This window comes from Salvelinus sp. IW2-2015, linkage group LG20 (assembly GCF_002910315.2).
Source record: "Salvelinus sp. IW2-2015 linkage group LG20, ASM291031v2, whole genome shotgun sequence".
Classification (NCBI taxonomy): domain Eukaryota; kingdom Metazoa; phylum Chordata; class Actinopteri; order Salmoniformes; family Salmonidae; genus Salvelinus; species Salvelinus sp. IW2-2015.
In genome coordinates, this window is record NC_036860.1 from 40,995,415 (window position 1) to 41,019,047 (window position 23,633).

The 23,633-nt window shown below is 41.5% G+C and overlaps 1 protein-coding gene across 1 annotated transcript in view; it reads right to left on the reverse strand.

Moving 5' to 3' along the window:
• Positions 1–21,686, reverse strand: part of trpv1 (transient receptor potential cation channel, subfamily V, member 1) — a 24,076-nt gene extending 2,390 nt beyond the window's left edge. The window contains 15 exon segments of the mRNA XM_070449737.1: positions 17,161–17,227; positions 17,547–17,709; positions 17,832–17,995; positions 18,178–18,245; positions 18,248–18,281; positions 19,017–19,058; positions 19,060–19,179; positions 19,408–19,709; positions 19,973–20,110; positions 20,299–20,426; positions 20,428–20,446; positions 21,000–21,100; positions 21,102–21,134; positions 21,422–21,493; positions 21,495–21,686. Of these exon segments, the coding sequence (XP_070305838.1) occupies positions 17,161–17,227; positions 17,547–17,709; positions 17,832–17,995; positions 18,178–18,245; positions 18,248–18,281; positions 19,017–19,058; positions 19,060–19,179; positions 19,408–19,709; positions 19,973–20,110; positions 20,299–20,426; positions 20,428–20,446; positions 21,000–21,100; positions 21,102–21,134; positions 21,422–21,493; positions 21,495–21,598 (1,555 nt within the window). The 5' untranslated portion in view covers positions 21,599–21,686.
• Between the last annotated feature and the right edge of the window lie 1,947 nt (positions 21,687–23,633).

Genomic DNA, 23,633 nt, shown 5'->3' on the forward strand with positions numbered 1-23,633 from the left:
GTCACGCCGGATGCGATACAGGCTGGATAGTTCCAGTGAAGGGAAATCTTAATGCTACAGCATGCAATGGCATTCTAGGACAATTCTGTCGGTTCCGACTTTTCGCAACAGTTCGGGGAAGGCCCTTTCCTGTTTCAGCATGATAATGCCCCCTTGCACAAAGCAAGGTCCATACAGAAATGGTTTGTCGAGAGAACTTTACGGCCTGCACAGAGCCCTGACCTCAACCCCATCAAGCACCTTTGGGAGGAATTGGAATGCAAACTGCAAGCCAGGCCTAATCACCCAACAGCAGTGCCCGATCTCACTAATGCTCATGGCTAAATGGAAGTTCACCGCAATTCCAACATCTACTGGAAAGCCTTCCCAGAAGAGTGGAGGCTGTTGTAGCAGCAAAGGGGGACAAACTCCATATTAATGCCCATGATTTTGGAATGAGATGTTTCGACGAGCAGGCGTCCCACATACTTTTGGTCATGTAGTGTAGTTTGAATAAGCCTATTCACTGCTTAATAAGCTACCCAGTCTAGTATGAACACCCTCACCTAAAAACTTGGCAGGAATACTAGGCACTGTGCTCAGAGGTCTAACCTCAGGTTGGAACCACAACAGGAAGACACCTCAGAAGACATCACTCTCTCAGTGACAGACTCGAACACTTGTATCATCAGATGACTGATCAGAATCCTGGCAGATAGTTCCGACCACATTGATGATTCATCCACATCTTCCTCTTCTGTTCTCATGTCATCCTCACTCGTCAGTCTCTTGCCACTCATACCCCCACAGTCTTCAGAGACATCTCTGCAAATTTATAAAAAATAAAAAAGTGCATCCTGTTTCCATTGATCATCCATGAGATGTTTCACAACTTGATTGGAGTCCACCTGAGGTAAATTCAATTGATAGGACATGATTTGGAACGGCACACACCTGTCTATTAAGGACCCACAGTTGACAGTTCATGTCTTTGCAAAAACCAAGCCATGAGGTTGAAGGAAATGTCCATAGAGCTTTGAGACAGGATTGTGTTGAGGCACAGATCTGTGGAAGGGTACTAAAACATTTTCTACAACATTGAGGGTCACCAAGAACACAGTGGCCTCCATCAATCTTAAATGAAAGAACTCAGGGAGATGACCAAGAACCCGGTGGTCAATCTGACAGAGCTCCAGAGTTCCTCTGTGGAGAACATTCCAGAAGGACAACAATCCCTGCAGCACTCCACCAATCAGGCCTTTATGGTAGAGTGGCCAGACGGAACCCTCCTCAGTAAAAGGCACATGACAGCCCGCTTGGAGTTTGACAAAGGGCACGTAAAGGACTCTCAGACCATAAGGAACAAGATTCTCTGGTTTGATGAAACCAAGATTGAACTCTTTGGCCTAAATGCCAAGCGTCACGTCTGGAGGAAACTTGGCACCATCCTACGGTGAAAGCATGGTGGTGGCAGCATCATGCTGTAGAGGTGTTTTCAGAGGCAGGGACTGGGAGACTAGTCAGGATCGAGGGAAAGATGAACGGAGCAAAGTACAGAGAGATCTTAATGAAAAACCTACTCCAGAGCGCTCAGGACCTCAGACTGGGCGAATGTTCACCTTCCAACAGGACAACAACCCTAAGCATACAGTAATACAATGGAGGATTGGCCTCGGGACAAGTCTCTGAATGTCATTGAGTGACCCAGCCAGAGCCTAGACTTGAACACAATTGAACTTCTCTGCAGAGACCTGGAAATAGCTTGTGCAGTAACGCTCCCCATCCAACCTGACAGAGCTTGAGAGAATCTTCAAAGAACAATGGGAGAAACTCCCAAAATACCGGTGTGCCAAGCTTGTAGCGTCATACCCAGGAAGACACGAGGCTCTAATCGCTGCCAAACGGTGCTTCAACAAAGTACTTGAGTAAAGGGTCTGAATACTTATTTAAATGTGATGTTTCCATTTATAATTTTTTTTGATAAACTTGCAAAAATGTCAAAATAACTTTTTTTGCTTTGTCATTTATGGGTTATGTGTGTGGATTTATGAGGGAAAAAACTATTTAAAATAGGGCTGTAACGTAAGAAAATTTGGAAAAAGTAAAGGGGTCTGAATCCTTTCCGAATGCACTATTACTTCATCCAAAGTAACCCCAATATGTACCTTAGCAAATATCTTCCCCAACAAGTCAGCTTTTACTTGATCAATTACGGCCATTTTTGACCCACAACCAAAACTGGAATTCGAGTGGACTTGCTTTTTCAGTTCATCTTTCTTCAATATAGACCATACATCCCCCAGCTCAGTACCCTGCCTATTGTAAAGCAGAACTGTATCCATCATTTCTCTATGACAAGACTTAAAGACCCTGCAAACTAAAGCTCTCTTTCCTTTGGAAATCAACTAGATTCTCAGTAGTCATATTCCTATGCAACACTCTGTAAGCCCTATTTCTTTCTTGAATAGCCGTAGTGCACTCTTCAGTCCACCATGGAACCACCTTCCTTTTCTCACCGACTTCCTCACTGGTACATATTAAATTCGCAGCACTCAAAATCAGAGAGGTCACAGAGGCAGCACATACATCAACCGGCCTTCTAAAGAAACTCTCTAACTCTCCAACAGACTTTAAGCAATGATCACCAGACTTTCCCAGTCTGCTTTTTGAAAGCCCCATCTTCTGATTGGTACCCTGTCTGGAATAGCAACATCAAAGTTCATGGTACACGAAATCAGGAAATGATCACTTCCAACAGTAGAATGTGTCATTACATTACATTACACATAGATGCAATAGAGTTAGAGCCATTGTGAGGTCCAGGCAGGATGTAACCCTCTAACAACATCAACTCTTGTACCACATCCATCGTTAAGACATGCTAATGCTCTTGTTTCCATCATTTCTTCCACAATAGTACCATTTAGTACTGTATGTCTACTTCCCCATAAACTACTATGTGCATTAAAGTCGCCGCACCATATCTCTCTAGAGCTCAATTCTCCTGATTTTTCATCAAACATCTCTACAGATAGTTGACGACAAGGTTTGTACAAATTTTATAACTTAATATTACTACATGCACTGTAAGTTTCCACCATCACACATTCATATTCAGATGGGACAGGTATATTAAAAACAACCACCACACTGTACAATTGATCTATCAGAAAAATGAAACAAGATGTGGTCCAAGTCATGTTTCTTGAACACATATCACATATGTTTGATCTCTAAATCAATTTCAATATACAGTTGAAGTCGGAAGTTACATACACCTTAGCCAAATACATTAAACTCAGTTTCTCACAATTCCTGACATTTAATCATAGTTAAAAATTCCCTTGTCTTAGGTCAGTTAGGATCACCACTTTATTTTAGAATGTGAAATGTCAGAATAATAGTGGAGAGAATGATTTATTTCAGCTTTTATTTCTTTCATCACATTCCCAGTGGGTCAGAATATTTACACACACTCAATTAGTATTTGGTAGCATTGCCTTCAAATTGTTTAACTTGGGTCAAACGTTTTGGGTAGCCTTCCACAAGCTTCCACAATAAGTTGGGTGAATTTTGGCCCATTCCTCCTGACAGAGCTGGTGTAACTAAGTCAGGTTTGTAGGCCTCCTTGCTCGCACATGGCTTTTTCAGTTCTGCCACACATTTTCTATAGGATGAGGTCAGGGCTTGTGATGGCCACTCCAAATACCTTTGTTGTCCTTAAGCCATTTTGCCACAGCTTTGGAAGTATGCTTGGGGTCATTGTCATTTGGAAGACCCCATTTGCGACCAAAGCTTTAACTTCCTGACTGATGTTTTGAGATGTTGCTTCAATATATCCATATAATTTTCCTTCCTCGTGATGCCATCTATTTTGTGAAGTGCACCAGTCATTCTTGCAGCAAAGCACCCCCACAACATGATGCTGCCACCCCCGTGCTTCACGGTTGAGATGGTTTTCTTCAGCTTGCAAGCCATCCCTTTTTCCTCCAAACATAACGATGATCATTATGGCCAAACAGTTCTATTTTTGTTTCATCAGACCAACAGGACATTTCTCCAAAAAGTACGATCTTTGTCCCCATGTGCAGTTGCAACCCGTAGTCTGGCTTTTTTATGGCGGATTTGGAGCAGTGGCTTCTTCCTTGCTGACGGCCTTTCAGGTTATGTCGATATAGGACTCGTTTTACTGTGGATATAGATACCTTTGTACCTGTTTTCTCCAGCATCTTCACAAGGTCCTTTGCTGTTGTTCTGGGGATTGATTTGCACTTTTCGCACCAAAGTACGTTCATCTAAAGGAGACAGAATGCGTCTCCTTCCTGAGCGGTATAACGGCTACGTGGTCCCATGGTGTTTTATACTTGAGTACTATTGTTTGTACAGATGAATGTGGTACCTTCAGGTGTTTGAAATTGCTCCCAAGGATGAACAGACTTGTGGAGGTCTACAATGTTTTTTCTGAGGTCTTGGCTGATTTCTTCTGATTTTCCCCATAATGTCAAGCAAAGAGGCACTGTGTTGAAGGTAGGTCTTGAATAACATCCGCATGTCCACCTCCAATTGACCCAAATTATGTCAATTAGCCTATAAGAAGCTTCTAAAGCCATGACATAATTTTCTGGATTTTCCAAGCTGTTTAAAGGCACAGTCAACTTAGTGTGTGTAAACTTCTCACCCACTGGAATTGTGATACAGTGAATTATAAGTGAAATAATCTGTCTGTAAACAATTATTGAAAAATGACTTGTGTCATGCACAAAGTAATGTCCTAACCGTCTTGCCAAACTATAGTTTGTATATAATAAATTTGTGGAGTGGTTGAAAAACGAGTTTTAAGGACTCCAACCTATGTAGTAAACTTTAGTAAACTAAACGTGTATGTAAACTTTCGACTTCAACTGCATCTTAAACTCCTGACCGTTAGTACAAGGTTCTGGCATTCCACTGAGAAAAACAAAAACCATAACTCTAATTATCATCATACTGAGACTTTACATCATTAGTATTATTAAGGTCAACATGTCAACAATCATGGCGACAGTAACATCTGTTACTTCCTGAAAAACTCGGTTGCTGCTTCACAATGATCTTTAACGTGCAGTTCTTCTTTCCACAAACACAGTCAGGTTGATAACCTTCCAATGAAGGATATAAAGTAAATCTGATATATACTATAAGTGTCGTTTCTCACACGGCACATTTGTGAAAACAATTATTATTATTATATATATATATATTTGGTGTATTTTACTCCCATTTTCTGCCAATTTCAATTACGATCTTGTCTAATTTTCTGCAACTCCCCAACAGGCTAGGGAAAGGCGAAGGTCGAGGCATTGTCGTGGAAAATTGCGAGATTATGTTATAGTGCTTGTAAGATTATATTATAATTTTGTATTGCATTAGAATGGTTGTTTTATTCGACAGAATAGAATCTGTCAACTATTGTGTGTGTGTGTTCCACTGAGGAGTGGCCTCTATGAGATAGCACTGACAGAGGAGATTTACGATGTCTTTGGCCAATAAAGCCTAAAGAGCATTCTAGATAGTGAGGTAATGTTTTTGTACTATGAAGTACCAGGAACGAGATTAGAACCTCGTCTTAGAGACCAAACTGAACGATAATTTATAGATAATGCTATCTGGCTATGGGATACTCCTTTCTCAAGTAAAAGACCCTTTGTGAAGAGTTCTGTGGTTCGTCATGTAAGTTGAGACGGGTGTATCTTGGCTATAAAAGATCTTTGTATTCGACTGTAGGGACTCTCAGAATTCATTATAGACACTGAATTGATCTGAGAGTCAAAGGGCTATTGTAAAGCTCATAATATTATTAAAGATGAAATTTAAGTATAACTCTTGACTGTGTGTGGTTTGTAACTCTCCTCATTTGGTAATACAGGAAATTGCTACGACAGCATGCGTCCTCCGAAACATGACCGCCCAAACCGTGCTCCTTAACACCCCCGCTTAACCCGGAAGCCAGCTGCACCAATGTGTCAGAAGAAACACCCTTCAACTGAAGACAGAAGTCAGCCTGCAGGTGCCCGGCCCGCCACCAAATAAGCAGCCTTTCCTACAGTAGGTCCACTTATTCCAGGAAGTAAACCTATTATCTAACATTACCTCACTATCTAGAATGCTCTTTAGGCTTTATTGGCCAAAGACATCGTAAATCTCCTCTGTCAGTGCTATCTCATAGAGGCCCATCCTCAGTGGAACACACACACACAATAGTTGACAGATTCTATTCTGTCGAATAAAACAACCATTCTAATGCAATACAAAGATTATAATATAATCTTACAAGCACTATAACATAATCTCGCAATTTTCCACGACAATGCCTCGACCTTCGCCTTTCCCTAGCCTGTTGGGGAGTTGCAGAAATTAGACAAGATCGTAATTGAAATTGGCAGAAAATGGGAGTAAAATACACCAAAATATATATATATATAATAATAATAATTGTTTTCACAAATGTGCCGTGTGAAAGGACACCTTAATAGTTAATCAGATTTACTTTATATCCTTCATTGGAAGGGTTATCAACCTGACTGTGTTTGTGGAAAGAAGAACTGCCAAGTTAAAGATCATTGTGGAAGCAGCAACCGAGTTTTCAGGAGTAACAGATGTTACTGTCGCCATGATTGTTGACATGTTGACTCCTAATAATACTAATGATGTAAAGTCTCAGTATGATGATAATTAGAGTTATGGTTTTTGTTTTTCCTTCAGTGGAATGCCAGAAGCCTTGTTACTAACGGTCAGGAGTTTAAGATGCAGTTGAAGTCGAAAGTTTACATACACGTTTAGTTTACTAAAGTTTACTTACATAGGTTGGAGTCCTTAAAACTCGTTTTTCAACCACTCCACAAATTTATTATATACAAACTATAGTTTTGGCAAGACGGTTAGGACATGTACTTTGTGCATGACACAAGTCATTTTTCCAATAATTGTTTACAGACAGATTATTTCACTTATAATTCACTGTATCACAATTCCAGTGGGTGAGAAGTTTACACACACTAAGTTGACTGTGCCTTTAAACAGCTTGGAAAATTCCAGAAAATTATGTCATGGCTTTAGAAGCTTCTTATAGGCTAATTGACATAATTTGGGTCAATTGGAGGTGGACATGCGGATGTATTTCAAGACCTACCTTCAAACACAGTGCCTCTTTGCTTGACATTATGGGAAAATCAGAAGAAATCAGCCAAGACCTCAGAAAAAACATTGTAGACCTCCACAAGTCTGGTTCATCCTTGGGAGCAATTTCCAAACACCTGAAGGTACCACATTCATCTGTACAAACAATAGTACTCAAGTATAAACACCATGGGACCACGTAGCCGTTATACCGCTCAGGAAGGAGACGCATTCTGTCTCCTTTAGATGAACGTACTTTGGTGCGAAAAGTGCAAATCAATCCCAGAACAACAGCAAAGGACCTTGTGAAGATGCTGGAGAAAACAGGTACAAAGGTATCTATATCCACAGTAAAACGAGTCCTATATCGACATAACCTGAAAGGCCGCTCAGCAAGAAGAAGCCACTGCTCCAAATCCGCCATAAAAAAGCCAGACTACGGTTGCAACTGCACATGGGGACAAAGATCGTACTTTTTGGAGAAATGTCCTGTGGTCTGATGAAACAAAAATAGAACTGTTTGGCCATAATGATCATCGTTATGTTTGGAGGAAAAAGGGATGGCTTGCAAGCTGAAGAAAACCATCTCAACCGTGAAGCACGGGGGTGGCAGCATCATGTTGTGGGGGTGCTTTGCTGCAAGAATGACTGGTGCACTTCACAAAATAGATGGCATCACGAGGAAGGAAAATTATATGGATATATTGAAGCAACATCTCAAAACATCAGTCAGGAAGTTAAAGCTTTGGTCGCAAATGGGTCTTCCAAATGGACAATGACCCCAAGCATACTTCCAAAGCTGTGGCAAAATGGCTTAAGGACAACAAAGGTATTGGAGTGGCCATCACAAAGCCCTGACCTCAATCTATAGAAAATTGTGGGGCAGAACTGAAAAAGCATGTGCGAGCAAGGAGGCCTACAAACCTGACTTAGTTACACCAGCTCTGTCAGGAGGAATGGGCCAAAATTCACCCAACTTATTGTGGGAAGCTTGTGGAAGGCTACCCCAAAACGTTTGACCCAAGTTAAACAATTTGAAGGCAATGCTACCAAATACTAATTGAGTGTGTGTAATATTCTGACCCACTGGGAATGTGATGAAAGAAATAAAAGCTGAAATAAATCATTCTCTCCACTATTATTCTGACATTTCACATTCTTAAAATAAAGTGGTGATCCTAACTGACCTAAGACAGGGAATTTTTACTATGATTAAATGTCAGGAATTGTGAGAAACTGAGTTTTAATGTATTTGGCTAAGGTGTATGTAAACTTCCGACTTCAACTGTATATGAAATTGATTTAGAGATCAAACATGATGTGATATGTGTTCAAGAAACATGACTTGGACCACATCTTGTTTCATTTTTCTGATAGATCAATTGTACAGTGTGGTGGTTGTTTTTAATATACCTGTCCCATCTGAATATGAATGTGTGATGGTGGAAATCTACAGTGCATGTAGTAATATTAAGTTATAAAATTTGTACAAACCTTGTCGTCAACTATCTGTAGAGATGTTTGATGAAAWATCAGGAGAATTGAGCTCTAGAGAGATATGGTGCGGCGACTTTAATGCACATAGTAGTTTATGGGGAAGTAGACATACAGATARTAATGGTACTATTGTGGAAGAAATGATGGAAACAAGAGCATTAGCATGTCTTAACGATGGATGTGGTACAAGAGTTGATGTTGTTAGAGGGGTTACATCCTGCCTGGACCTCACAATGGCTTCTAACTCTATTGCATCTATGTGTGAATGTAATGTAATGACACATTCTACTGTTGGAAGTGATCATTTCCTGATTTCGTGTACCATGAACTTTGATGTTGCTATTCCAGACAGGGTACCAATCAGAAGATGGGGCTTTCAAAAAGCAGACTGGGAAAAGTCTGGTGATCATTGCTTAAAGTCTGTTGGAGAGTTAGAGAGTTTCTTTAGAAAGGCCGGTTGATGTATGTGCTGCCTCTGTGACCTCTCTGATTTTGAGTGCTGCGAATTTATATGTACCAGTGAGTGAAGTCGGTGAGAAAAGGAAGGTGGTTCCATGGTGGACTGAAGAGTGCACTACGGCTATTCAAGAAAGAAATAGGGCTTACAGAGTGTTGCATAGGAATATGACTACTGAGAATCTAGTTGATTTCCAAAGGAAAGAGAGCTTTAGTTTGCAGGGTCTTTAAGTCTGTCATAGAGAAATGATGGATACAGTTCTGCTTTACAATAGGCAGGGGTACTGAGCTGGGGGATGTATGGTCTATATTGAAGAAGATGACTGGAAAAAGCAAGTCCACTCGAATTCCAGTTTTGGTTGTGGGTCAAAAATGGCCGTAATTGATCAAGTAAAAGCTGACTTGTTGGGGAAGATATTTGCTAAGGTACATATTGGGGTTACTTTGGATGAAGTATAGTGCATTCGGAAAGGATTCAGACCCCTTTACTTTTTCCAAATTTTCTTACGTTACAGCCCTATTTTAAATAGTTTTTTCCCCTCATAAATCCACACACATAACCCCATAATGACAAAGCAAAAAAAGTTATTTTGACATTTTTGCAAGTTTATCAAAAAAATTATAAATGGAAACATCACATTTAAATAAGTATTCAGACCCTTTACTCAGTACTTTGTTGAAGCACCGTTGGCAGCGATTAGAGCCTCGTGTCTTCCTGGGTATGACGCTACAAGCTTGGCACACCGGTATTTTGGGAGTTTCTCCCATTGTTCTTTGAAGATTCTCTCAAGCTCTGTCAGGTTGGATGGGGAGCGTCACTGCACAGCTATTTCCAGGTCTCTGCAGAGAAGTTCAATTGTGTTCAAGTCTAGGCTCTGGCTGGGTCACTCAATGACATTCAGAGACTTGTCCCGAGGCCAATCCTCCATTGTATTAGCTGTATGCTTAGGGTTGTTGTCCTGTTGGAAGGTGAACATTCGCCCCAGTCTGAGGTCCTGAGCGCTCTGGAGTAGGTTTTCATTAAGGATCTCTCTGTACTTTGCTCCGTTCATCTTTCCCTCGATCCTGACTAGTCTCCCAGTCCCTGCCTCTGAAAACACCTCTACAGCATGATGCTGCCACCACCATGCTTCACCGTAGGGATGGTGCCAAGTTTCCTCCAGACGTGACGCTTGGCATTTAGGCCAAAGAGTTCAATCTTGGTTTCATCAAACCAGAGAATCTTGTTCCTTATGGTCTGAGAGTCCTTTACGTGCCCTTTGTCAAACTCCAAGCGGGCTGTCATGTGCCTTTTACTGAGGAGGGTTTCCGTCTGGCCACTCTACCATAAAGGCCTGATTGGTGGAGTGCTGCAGGGATTGTTGTCCTTCTGGAATGTTCTCCACAGAGGAACTCTGGAGCTCTGTCAGATTGACCACCGGGTTCTTGGTCATCTCCCTGAGTTCTTTCATTTAAGATTGATGGAGGCCACTGTGTTCTTGGTGACCCTCAATGTTGTAGAAATGTTTTAGTACCCTTCCACAGATCTGTGCCTCAACACAATCCTGTCTCAAAGCTCTATGGACATTTCCTTCAACCTCATGGCTTGGTTTTTGCAAAGACATGAACTGTCAACTGTGGGTCCTTATATAGACAGGTGTGTGCCGTTCCAAATCATGTCCTATCAATTGAATTTACCTCAGGTGGACTCCAATCAAGTTGTAGAAACATCTCATGGATGATCAATGGAAACAGGATGCACCTTTTTTATTTTTTATAAATTTGCAGAGATGTCTCTGAAGACTGTGGGGGTATGAGTGGCAAGAGACTGACGAGTGAGGATGACATGAGAACAGAAGAGGAAGATGTGGATGAATCATCAATGTGGTCCGGAACTATCTGCCAGGATTCTGATCAGTCATCTGATGATACAAGTGTCGAGTCTGTCACTGAGAGAGTGATGTCTTCTGAGGTGTCTTCCTGTTGTGGTTCCTAACCTGAGGTTAGACCTCTGAGCACAGTGCCTAGTATTCCTGCCAAGTTTTTAGGTGAGGGTGTTCATACTAGACTGGGTAGGCTTATTAAGCCAGTGAATAGGCTTATTCAAACTACACTACATGACCAAAAGTATGTGGACGCCTGCTCGTCGAACATCTCATTCCAAAATCATGGGCATTAATATGGAGTTTGTCCCCCTTTGCTGCTACAACAGCCTCCACTCTTCTGGGAAGGCTTTCCAGTAGATGTTGGAACATTGCTGGGTGAACTTCCATTTAGCCATGAGCATTAGTGAGYTCGGGCACTGCTGTTGGGTGATTAGGCCTGGCTTGCAGTTTGCATTCCAATTCCTCCCAAAGGTGCTTGATGGGGTTGAGGTCAGGGCTCTGTGCAGGCCAGTAAAGTTCTCTCGACAAACCATTTCTGTATGGACCTTGCTTTGTGCAAGGGGGCATTATCATGCTGAAACAGGAAAGGGCCTTCCCCGAACTGTTGCGACAAAGTCGGAACCACAGAATTGTCTAGAATGCCATTGCATGCTGTAGCATTAAGATTTCCCTTCACTGGAACTATCCAGCCTGTATCGCATCCGGCCGTGACTGGGATTCCCATAGGGTGGCGCACAATTGGCCCAGCGTTGTCCGGGTTTGGCCGGGATAGGCCGTCATTGTAAATAAGAATTTGTTCTTAACTGACTTGCCTACTTAAATAAAGGTTAAATAAATAAAAAACTAAAGAGCCTAGCCCGAACTATGAAAAACAACCCCATTATTCCTCCTTCACCAAATTTTATAGATGGCACTATGTATTCGGGCAGGTACAGTGCCTTGCAAAAGTATTCATCCCCCTTGGCGTTTTTCCTATTTTGTGGCATTACAACCTGTAATTTAAATGGATTTTTATTTGGATTTCATATAATGGACATACACAAAATAGTCCAAATTGGTGAAGTGAAATAAAAATAATTACATTTAAATGTAAAACTGTAAAGTATTCAATCCCTATGCTATGAAGCCCCTAAATAAAATCTAGTGCAACCAATTACCTTCAGAAGTCACAGAATTAGTTAAATAAAGTCCACCTGTGCGCAATCTAAGTGTCACATGATCTATACACCTGTTCTGAAAGGCCCCGGAGTCTGCAACACCACTAAGCAAGGGGCACCACCAAGCAAGCGGCACCATGAAGACCAAGGAGCTCTCCAAACAGGTCAAGGACAAAGTTGTGGAGAAGTACAGATCAGGGTTGGGTTCTAAAAAAATACCTGAAACTTTGAACATCCCACGGAGCACCATTAAATCCCTTATTAAAAAATGGAAAGAATATGGCACCACAACAAACCTGCTAAGAGAGGGCCGCCCACCAAAACTCACGGGACCAGGCAAGGAGGGCATTAACCAGAGAGGAAACAAGAGACCAAAGATAACCCTGAAGGAGCTGCAAAGCTCCACAGCGGAGATTGGAGTATCTGTCCATAGGACCACTTTATGCCGTACACTCCACCGAGCTGGGCTTTATGGAAGAGTGGCCAGAAAAAAGCCATTGCTTAAAGAAAAAAATAAGCAAACACGTTTGGTGTTCGCCAAAAGGGATGTGGGAGACTCCCCAAATACATGGAATAAGGTACTCTGGTCAGATGAGACTAAAATTGAGCTTTTTTGGTCATCAAGGAAAATGCTATGTCTGGCACAAACCCAACACCTCTCATCACTCCGAGAACACCATTCCCACAGTGAAGCATGGTGGTAGCAGCATCATGCTGTGGGGATGTTTTCATCGACAGGGACTGGGAAACTGGTCAGAATTGAAGGAATGATGGATGGCGCTAAATACAGGGAAATTCTTGAGGGAAACCTGTTTCAGTCTTCCAGAGATTTGAGACTGGGATGGAGGTTCACCTTCCAGCAGGACAATGACCCTAAGCATACTGCTAAAGCAACACTTGAGTGGTTTAAGGGGAAACATTTAAATGTCTTGGAATGTCCTAGTCAAAGCCCAGACCTCAATCCAATTGAGAATCTGAGGTATGGGGGCCTCCCGGGTGGCGCAGTGGTCTAAGGATTCTGGGTTCGAGCCCAGGCTCTGCCGCATCCGGCCGCGATCTGGAGGCCCATGGGGCGGCGCACAATTGGCCCAGCGTCACCCGGGTTAGGGAAGGTTTGGCCGGCAGGGATATCCTTGTCTCATCGCGCACTAGTGACTCCTGTGGTGGGCCGGGTGCAGTGCACGCTGACCAGGTCGCTAGGTGTATGGTGTTTCCTCCGACACATTGGTGCGGCTGGATTCCGGGTTGGATGTGCGTTGTGTCAAGAAGCAGTGCGTCTTGGTTGGGTTGTGTTTTGGAGGACGCATGGCTCTCGACCTTCGCCTCTCCCGAGTCCGTACGGGAGTTGCAGCGATGAGACAAGACAGTAACTAATACCAATTGGGGAGAAAAAGGGGTTAAAATAATAAAAAATCTAAAAAATAAAAGAGAATCTGTGGTATGACATAAAGATTGCTTTACACCAGTGGAACCCATCCAACTTGAAGGAACTGGAGCAGTTTTGCCTTGAAGAATTGCAAAAATCCCAGTCGCTAGATTTGCCAAGCCAATAGAGTCATACCCCAAAAGACTTGCAGCTGTAATTGCCGCAAAAGTTGGCTCTACAAAGCATTGACTTTGGGMGGGTGAATAGTTATGCACGCTCAAGTTTTCAGTTTTTTTTGTCTTATTTCTTGTTTGTTTCACAATAAAAAATATTTTGCATCTTCAAAGTGGTAGGCATGTTGTGTAAATCAAATGATACAAACCCTCAAAAAWATATATTTTAATTCCAGGTTGTAAGGCAACAAAATAGGAAAAATGCCAAGGGGGGTGAATACTTTCGCAAGCCACTGTAGCATTCTCCTGGCATCCGCCAATCACAGATTCGWCCGTCAGAATGCCAGATGGTGAAGCGGGACTGTTGCCTTGAGTGAGTGTATAATTGTTTTTCTTTCTTTGCTTTGTTACCTTCAAGGTAAGGGTTTTGTTGGTGTCCATAATCTATCGTTAAAAAAAACAGTGGGGGTGAATGTAGTAGAGTGATGTTGTTACCCTAGATTATGCACAGGCATTTTATTTTGAAGGAGTTGTACAAGGGACTCTTATTTTGATATAGCAGAGAGGACTGGGTCAATGGGTCACCTCGAGGTGATGCATTTATTTTTGTATTAATTTACATTCATTGTATGTGTATTATTTTATCACAGTTTGGTTGCTGTCCTTTTATTTGATGTAAAAGCACTGAACTATTATCATGTTTTAAAAAGTGTGTCATGTCAGGTTTAATAGTTACATTGTTAGGTTGGTTTGGACACGTGTGCGTGAGCTGACATTGCAACTTGTTTTTGTTGATTCTCTGCAGGTATGTTGTAATATAACTGTTGTTTGTGTGTTTTATTTTGTACTGTGGTGTGTGTTGTGCTAGTTGCACGGCATTTGTGCACCACAATATATTTTTGTGACCTCTCTCATCTGCCTATTCTTGGGAGCAGTGGTGACCCATCATCAAATGTGATCCCCACATTTTTAGCAACATTTTTTTGAGGGCATGCCTGTTTTGTATGTTATTTTGGCATTAATGCATGTCACATATCAGTTTGCAAACAACGTAAAAAAATATATATATCATTGAGTTAATAAAGACACATACAAACATGGTTTCTTTTTTGTTTTCTTGAGTAAGGCAGCTCCAAAATGCAGGTGTTTCAGTCTACCTCAGTGCTTTCTGTGGTGGTGGGGCAAGCCAGCAGAAAATACGGAGCGTTGCCCCTTGATTGGCTCAGTGTTCTGTCACTCATGGGGAAACTACGTCACGCCAAGTCTAAGGGTAGAGCTCTAAAATTCTAGCCCCTTGGGTGCTGCCATAGAGTTACCTTAGAAGTGCCCATCTAAGAAGGCTCAAGGTCATTGGCCACAGATAAAATGACGTCAAATCACGTTATATCTACCGTAGCTTTGATTGGACTGAAGCATGATTTGCGCCGCACTCAAAACAAGTGAGTGAGTTGAAGACAACTGGGAACTCGTTTGAACTTTCATCCAACTCGGAATTATATTATATCCAACTCGGAATTGGGAACATGGGCCTCTTTCTAGAGCTACGATCTGAAGATCACTGACGTCATCATAATTTAAAAAATATATATATTTGAGTTCCCAGTTCTCATCGGCCATTGGACATAAACATTACACAACAAGTTTGAAATCGCTAATTCAACAATGAGTYGTTAGGAAGGAATCAYTGGCTAACTGCAAGTGTTGCAAAGCAATCACTAGCCTGKTARTCAGTGGAGAGGGTGTGTGGTCCAAGTCTGGGGTCTCTTTTCCAAACTTAAAAGGATAAACATTCACATGCAACACCATGGGCCAGAAAATGTTGAATACATTGGCTATGCTGTCAATCCAGCATGACTTTTGCCATGCTCAAAACAACTGGAAACTCGGAAATGGGAAATCTCAGACTTCAGTGAGTTCAAGACAACTGGGAACTCGAGAAAAAAAATMWGCTCCTACTGGGAAAATACATTTTGAACGGTAATCCAACTCGGAGTTCCAACTCGGGAACTCTGGCCTCTTTCTATAGATCACTGACGTCATGATTCAAACTTTGATGACAAAGTTTGATGACAAAATTTACACACGAAGGACCGCTGCGCCACCTTCCTGTTCAAGTGAGCACAGCACAACAAGGTGAGTCAAACATGTATTGTATGCTGCTGCATAAGTTATGTAATATGCCAGGGAGATAGTATTACTTTCTTAGCTACAGTATACATTAGTGTATGTTGTGTAGTAAGCTTTTAGTAGCCCATGTGCCTCACCCTAATAATTTGGTCTATTTTCACCACTGTTCTGACTTGGTGGTGCACATGTAGCCTATAATTTGTTTTTGAGAAATGTAATCATTGAATATTGTAAGAGCTTTCATTGTCTGCTTATATGCCCCCTTTATTTATCCTATGGTTCTGACCTGGTGTACAGGGAGAACACTTAGTACGGCCCATGTTCTGAATTCTGTCTCTGTACATTTCAAAAGTGCWTKACAAATAMTTATATTGACTGCGTCCTTCCTAGCTCACTCATTAATGTTTTAATGGAAATTACAGATTGCCTCTTATCCGCTTGTTGTCCCCTTATGTCATAGTTTGTACATCTCAATTGTCAGTAGGTAACACATTTGTTTAAGCAAGTCAGCCATATCAGCTGTTTATGTAAAGGCAGTAAATGAGGCTGAAAGAACTGTTTCGCTGCCAGACAAGGTTCCGCTYATAGCCAGGTGTAGCAGTGGTATAGTGCAATTAATGTATTGTTTAGTGTTGTGCAGTGGCTTTGCTGGCATACATCCCACTTTCTTTCTTTTTTACCCCACCAAGATGTACATGCTAAAATTGCCACTGCTTGGGAGAAGGTGCGCAAGAGCTGACACTGCAACCAGTTTGTCAACTCTCTGCAAGTGGCAAATAAATCCCCACAAATGCAGAATTAAGCACGCTACAGAGGCAAACAAAATGAAAAACCTACACCAAACTTAAAGACAGGACACAAACCAAAAGGTGGAGCAAAATGAAAACAGGAGAAATCAGATAAAGGATAGTTTTTCTAGATTGGGTTTCAAATTGGGAGAGACAACTAAAGGTGTTAACCCTCCACATCTCTTAAGACAAGTGGAGCACTGGGCCAGCCACTCTTAAATATCACATGGGCCAGCACAGGTGAAACACCTTCTGATTAATGAGATGGACAAACCAGCACAGGTGTAACACCTACTGACTAATGAGGTGACACCACATCCAACCTCAAAATATAAATGGAAAAACCAAAGTCTGTAACACCACTGCTGTGGAGGGACCGTTGTTTTTTTAATATAAACCATATTGTTTGTTTATACTGTCTCATTTGTTTTCAGTGTTATAGAAGTGTCATTGTACGAGGGAACTGTCATCTACAATTTTGATAGGTCCTTTGATGGTGTTGGAAGAATAAACGGATTAATTTTGAATTCATGAGTCACTGACGGGCTGTATTTCTGTGTCCCTGCATGCAAAAGTGACAGAAGAGAAATGAAATACCTGCTGAAAACCCAAAGCAGAAGACAACGTAGACAAAGAGAAAGCGCAAGATATCACTTAGGATCATCTGCAAAGGAAAAAAAAGACATAGTAAAAAAGAGAGTATCAAAGGAACTGTGGATTATAACTACAGCTGGGTCACGACACCAATGTTGTGCCAATCATACATTTATTGTAAATACCCTGTGGCAATGAATCCTATAGCTTCTCTATAGGAGTGTGACCAGGACCTGTCCTCCAGAGACTCAGTATAGGACTGCTGATCTAGGATCAGGTCCCCCCTGTCCATATCATTTTATTCAATATGATCTAAAAGGCAAGTGATCCTATATCAGCACTCTTACTCGGAGAGTCTTTGTGAAAACAGGCCCTGGTATCCATTATACCTTCTGTATCATAACACTATAGATGCCTATGTGTCCGTATCCCCTGGAGAAGTAGAACAGGTTGACCCAGCTGAGAGCCAGACACAGCACAAAGAACCCCAGGTACTCCACCCTCCCACAGCAGTACAGCACCGAGGAGGACAGGAAGATCGTCTGCAGAAAACTACATACAAAGTCAACTTGAACTCAAGTTTTATCACTCACTCCGAAAAATAACCTCTGACACTTACAGTATGAAACACTAATTTCCTACCCACACATGCATAGAGCTGCCAATAAACGTACATGAGCAACATGGCATGGCTTAGGATGGCTTTCACACATACAGTATGTAAAATCACACATGCACACACCTCTCCTGTGAATAAATGACAGGCTTCTACTGCTGTAAAAAGCTGATCCGCTAGACTCAGGAATTACTGTCTGGTATGCTCCAGAGTAAAAGGTGGCTGGATATCAGAGAGTGAGAGAAATTGAGCTGAAGTGAAAATTGTTTCTATGGACAGCCCTTTGGCAACACTGATTTGATCTCCTGCATGATGTTTGCCTGGATCCAAACTGAGTTGCTCAGTTTCAGCTAGACTAATGCTAGAATAATGTATCTTATTGTGATCATGCAGAAAGACCTCACCGTTCCCTTCTTCCTCTTGTAGGCGGTTAAGAAAAACATCTGAGCAGCGAACTTGTCCCACTCCTCCAGTTCAGAGGCTCAATCTGGAGCCTCGCATGGCGATTCTAAAATAAAATGCTACTACTACCCACTGGGCACACATTGGTTGAATCAACGTTGTTTCCGCGTCATTTCAATTCAATTAAGTTGAACCAATGTGGAATAGATGTTGAATTGACGTCTGTGCCCAGTGGGTAGAATCACACTTTGATGCAAGTAGATCTTACTTTTGGTCTCTCTTTCTCTTGAAATGCATTTCCTTACAGTACACGTACCCCCGAGACACACCGACAGAGAGGTTGGAGCACAGGGTCAACCACCGCGCAGCACCCCTGGAGCAGATAAGGGTTGAGTGCCTTTCTCAAGGGCACAACGACAGGAGATGGCATTTAGAGCCCCATTTAAACCTGGTGCTAACATAAGTCCTTAATCTTGTCCACATTCTGATTCTGCCCACTTTTCTAGACAGGTTTAGACGATTATAAGATGCATTGTGATCTGATCTTCCTGACCACCCCCGAAGGTGTAGACAGAGCTGAACAGTGAAACCATTTAAATAATCATTATCCAGCCCTCTTAAATCATTGACAGGAGGCACCATTGCCTCAGGCCATCAATATGTGTCTTTAAATAAATACATATTATTTTGAAAGAATATTTCTGAAATAATTTGCATACAGGGAGGGATCAGGAAATCTGGTCAAAATGCAGACACAGTGTAGATGCATGTGAACAAGATCAGGACAACGGATGCATTATAGCACCAACTGGGGCTTATGATTTGATCTTATTATATTAACGCTGTAGACAATCTCCAGGACAGAGTTCTTCTCCTAGGAGTCACAGTGAGGCCAAATCGTCCAGGGAGGAATGGACAGGTCTGTACACCCACTCAGTGAATTTACGGGACAGGTGTCTGGTCTCCCTCTTATGGAACTCACGATGCATCATGTTCTCAAACAGCTAGAGGAAGAATACAACAATTGGCCAACACGTAATGGAAGGATGTAGCACATTATCATAAACACAATGTATTTTCTTCTGATGTCTAACATGAACAAAATATTACATTAAAGATCAGATGGCTTCATTTTTAAACAACAAACTGTTGATCTGTTCTCCAGTAGGTCTACATTAAGTAGTGGGCCGAACAACCATACAGCATTACTCCATATCAGACTCCTTCCTTACCCCGATCTTGCCAAACTTGGCAGACAGTTTTATAGGCATCAGGCCCTGGTTGTTYTCCAAGTCCTCCAGCCTCCACCTGGGGTGCAGGCGAGCAGCCGTGGTGAGGATGTAATCGTACATGGAGTTGATGAAGTCTGTGTTCTCTGGTGTGTTATCAGTTGACACCACCACCAGGGCATGCAGCACCATGTTACCCAGGGAGTCCCTCTCTCTCACATCTACCCAATGGTAGGAGTTCTCCAGCAGGAAGTCATCTACCTCAGGCTGATTGGTGCAAACAGCCAGGGGCAGAGTCAGCTCACCTGGAAACACATTTTCCCTCACTTTAATGTATTTTCCATCACTCTACCCACCACAACAGTGACAATTGTATTTTCTGGATATGCAAACACACTTTCTGTAAGGTTCCACAAAACACTTTCATACAATTCCCTAAGTCATAAACAAGGGAATTATTATTCTCTCAGAGGAATGACTAGAGGTCTGACAAGCAGGACAGTTTGTTGCAAACCTACCAGAGGAGGGCACTGTTCAAGGCTCAGTGATACTGACACACTCACAAAACTACAGTAGAAGCTGAGTAGATCATGAGGCTGGAAGAATTTCCCACAGGCTTCGGCATGGACTTCTGCTCCTTTCTTGATCAATAGCTGAACAGAATAGGTGCTCCTTCTCTCAATGGCAATATGAAGGGCTGTTTGCCCTGAATGATACAGAGATAGAAAGGATAGACTGTCAGAAAATGCATGGCTTTACATATACACTAACATGACTGTATTTTTATATTACATTGGTTGAGGGCTGTGTACATAAAACTGAGTTGTCAGAAGCATGGTGTAGAATAGATGAACAACATCAAGTAATTATAATTCTGGCTATATGAAAGTTCACCTTTGTAATAGCTGGCGGTGTATGCTACATTTATAAATTATTTGATGTCCCCCATCTTCTCTGAGATGTCAAGGAGAAATTTAATTGCGCTATTTCTGCCGTCTCTCAGATTCAGTAGAGCCTTCAGTGTTTTTACCATACAATTGATTTAGGAGAGCAGGAGGTGAAAGAATGGAGTATAAAAGAATACACAGACAAAAAATATTATCCATTTACGTTAATTTTCTTTGTCATTTAGCAGACGCTGTTATCCAGAGCGATTAGGGTTAAGTGCCTTACTCAGGGGCACTCCGGCAGATTGTTCACCTAGTCGGTTCAGGGAACTTTCAGTTACTGGCCCAACACTCTTAACCACTAGGCTACCTGCGTTACATTACAGGGCCCTTATAACTGTGTAATCACAGTGTAACAAATATTGTAATAACTCATTGTTACATTGTACTTACACTGTACTTGGGTTAGGGATAGGGCTAAGGCTAAGGTTACAGCTATAAATACAATTTATAACCACTCTAGGGTTAGGGTTGAGGTTAGGGTTGAACTGGGATGTGGACTGAAGATAGGGTTAGGGTAATGGCTAGGGTTAAGGCTATAGTGTAGCCGGGGTGTGGACATGAAGCTGTAAAGTACTAATATACAATGTAACCCTAAAATGCAAAAATTATACAATACTACAGAATATAATACACAGTCTGCCTAACACTCAGTGTTGGAGAGCTTCTTCATGGACTGATGCAGGTACTGAACCAGACCCTCAAGCTTCATGACATTCCCAGTGGACACGGCCTCAAACAGCTGCCCCCTCCTCTTTGTTCTCCTCCAAACCTTTTATTTTCCTACAAAGAAACATGTTAGACTTTAGTATTGGGAAAGCATTTATTTTTCAATTGGAAAACAAAATACACATGGTCTTGCCCAAAATGGCTTTAAAACAAAAGGCCTTATTCTAATGATATTGTAAATGAGCTTRTGATGAACAAATCCTTCCCCCTGAGGAAGACAGTTGTGTTCTCTCAAACAGTGTTAAAACTGTTATTAGTGTTACTACAATAAGGCTATAAACACCAATTGTCCCCATACAGCACAGTATGTGTTATTATGTTCAGTGAACGTGCCGTCTCACTTGTCAAAGTTGAGATTGAATCTGATCTTGGGTATGGCCTTCTCCAGTTCCTCCTGGTAGTCTGAGTCCATGGCGGTCAGGCTTCTTCACCTGTCTGCTCTGTGCCCTCTCATCATTCTTCCTGTCAACTGTCTCCAGAGAGAAGGTAGGGTACTCTAGGTCCATTGCCTTGCTCATAATGACTCATCAAACCGATGGTCTGGGAGAGACAATACAATGATAACACTTCACATTCATGTAAAAACAGTATGTTCAGTATGTTATAAACCCCCTGAGAGGATTTACCAAATCTAATTGAATTACATTGTAATGCAGTGAGGGACTGCATTCATGGTTCTCTTCCTAAGTTTTGACCTGGTCAAATATTGTTTGGTCATACACATTTTAATAACTTGACATTGAATTTACATATGACCAAAAATCATTTCTTACATTTATCTAAAAGGTGCCGTAAAATGTTCATAGATCCTCTGAAACATGGTAGGAGAGTTGACCTCTGAATACACCAGCTTTAAGATATGTGATGTTTCACCCCCAGATGGCTAACCAAGCTGGTTATTTATTAGTACTTCCACATTACAACTGTAATAGAAAACTTTAACCAGGCCTTAAACCCATTCTTTACACAAATGACAGAAAAAATATTCCCAGTTCAGTTGAAAATTAGGACAGCCATTATTGAGAAATATGGTTCATAATCTCGTACATCTCCAAATGAAACTGATCAGAATGAATAATTACTTTGGGGTTTTAAATTATTTCTCCCAGGGAGGATGGTGTGAAAAACGACTTGTTTTGTTATTATTTCCCTCAACATGCCTTAGAAAAGGGGAAGGGGTAGACAATGACAAAGTTCTTCTCTGCCCACCATGTGGGGAACATCACATGTGGAAGAACAGAAAGAAGTCAGGGCCATAATTCAACCACGTGTCCATCCCCATTTATAACACAGCACATCTAGATCCATCTCATTCTCATCAAATATTTCAGGTTGATACCCTTGATTAAACCACATAATTGAGACAAATCTACATAACTGTGTTTTAGGGGCTACAGCATTCTGAAAACAAATCATGCACAACATTAGTCACATTAGTTTTTTGAGCAACATATTGCTATTCTGCTGATACATTATTGTAAAACGAATGTGTCCCTTGTGTCCATTTGCATGGCACCACACTCGCTCAGCGTAAAACAGTGTGCACGTGAACAAAGACTCTTATCCACTCTATGAGATCATGTCTGTATGCATAATTGATGTGGCCGTTTTGCTGTCACTTGATCTACTTTTCGGATCCTCATCTACTTGTCTCATAATGCTGCTGGACCCATTGGGGCTCAAGATGGCTTCCTCTCAGACCAAAAAAAATATGATTACCAACCCCTGCCTACTAATAAAAAGATACACAAAAACAAAACTACAGCTTCTACCAACTGCAGCTTGTCAACAATGAGATCTCCCTCACCACAATGTATATTATGTTTCTCACTTGAAAACATTATTGTTTTTCTCAATCTAATAGACATCACATTAACCGCAGTATAGCTGAAACTCAGGCTAAGTAATCTAGTTGTTGTGCTTGTTTTAATCTGCTCTGATACAGTCTGTCTGTAACTGTGTACATTTGAATTGTCCTCCTGTGCAGGCCTTGTTTAAAAACGACTAGACTTGTAGACAATGACATCATGTATCTTCATGGAAACAATACATTTTAGAATTGCCGTTCCAGACARGTGTAATTAATAACGAGCATGCAATGCCAAACAGTGAGAAATTGTGATTTGGTTATRTTCATGGTGTCTACACAGTAGTTTCTCTCAGTGATCTCATGCACAACATGTTGACCGGAGTGAATGTTTACAGTTTTAAAAACTCTCCTACAATTCAGTTAAAGCAATAGAAGAACTGAAAGCTTCTCACATAAACAAAGCAAATGCAAGCCATCATCAACACCTACTTATGATCCAATCATTCAAACAAGGACATGAAATCTAACTGGGATCTATAACATACTGTGTACTTATACAGAAATTAATTAATTCCTTCCGTGCCAGTATAAAGAGCATTTCACTGAGTGGTCTGTTGGATCACATTTTCTCTTATGTCTCTGTCCATCATATCATCTTTATATTAAATAAAGGTCTTAAATCCACAACRACAAGACAATTCAACCTATACAAGCAGAGGGTGTATGAATCTTACTCACTACAA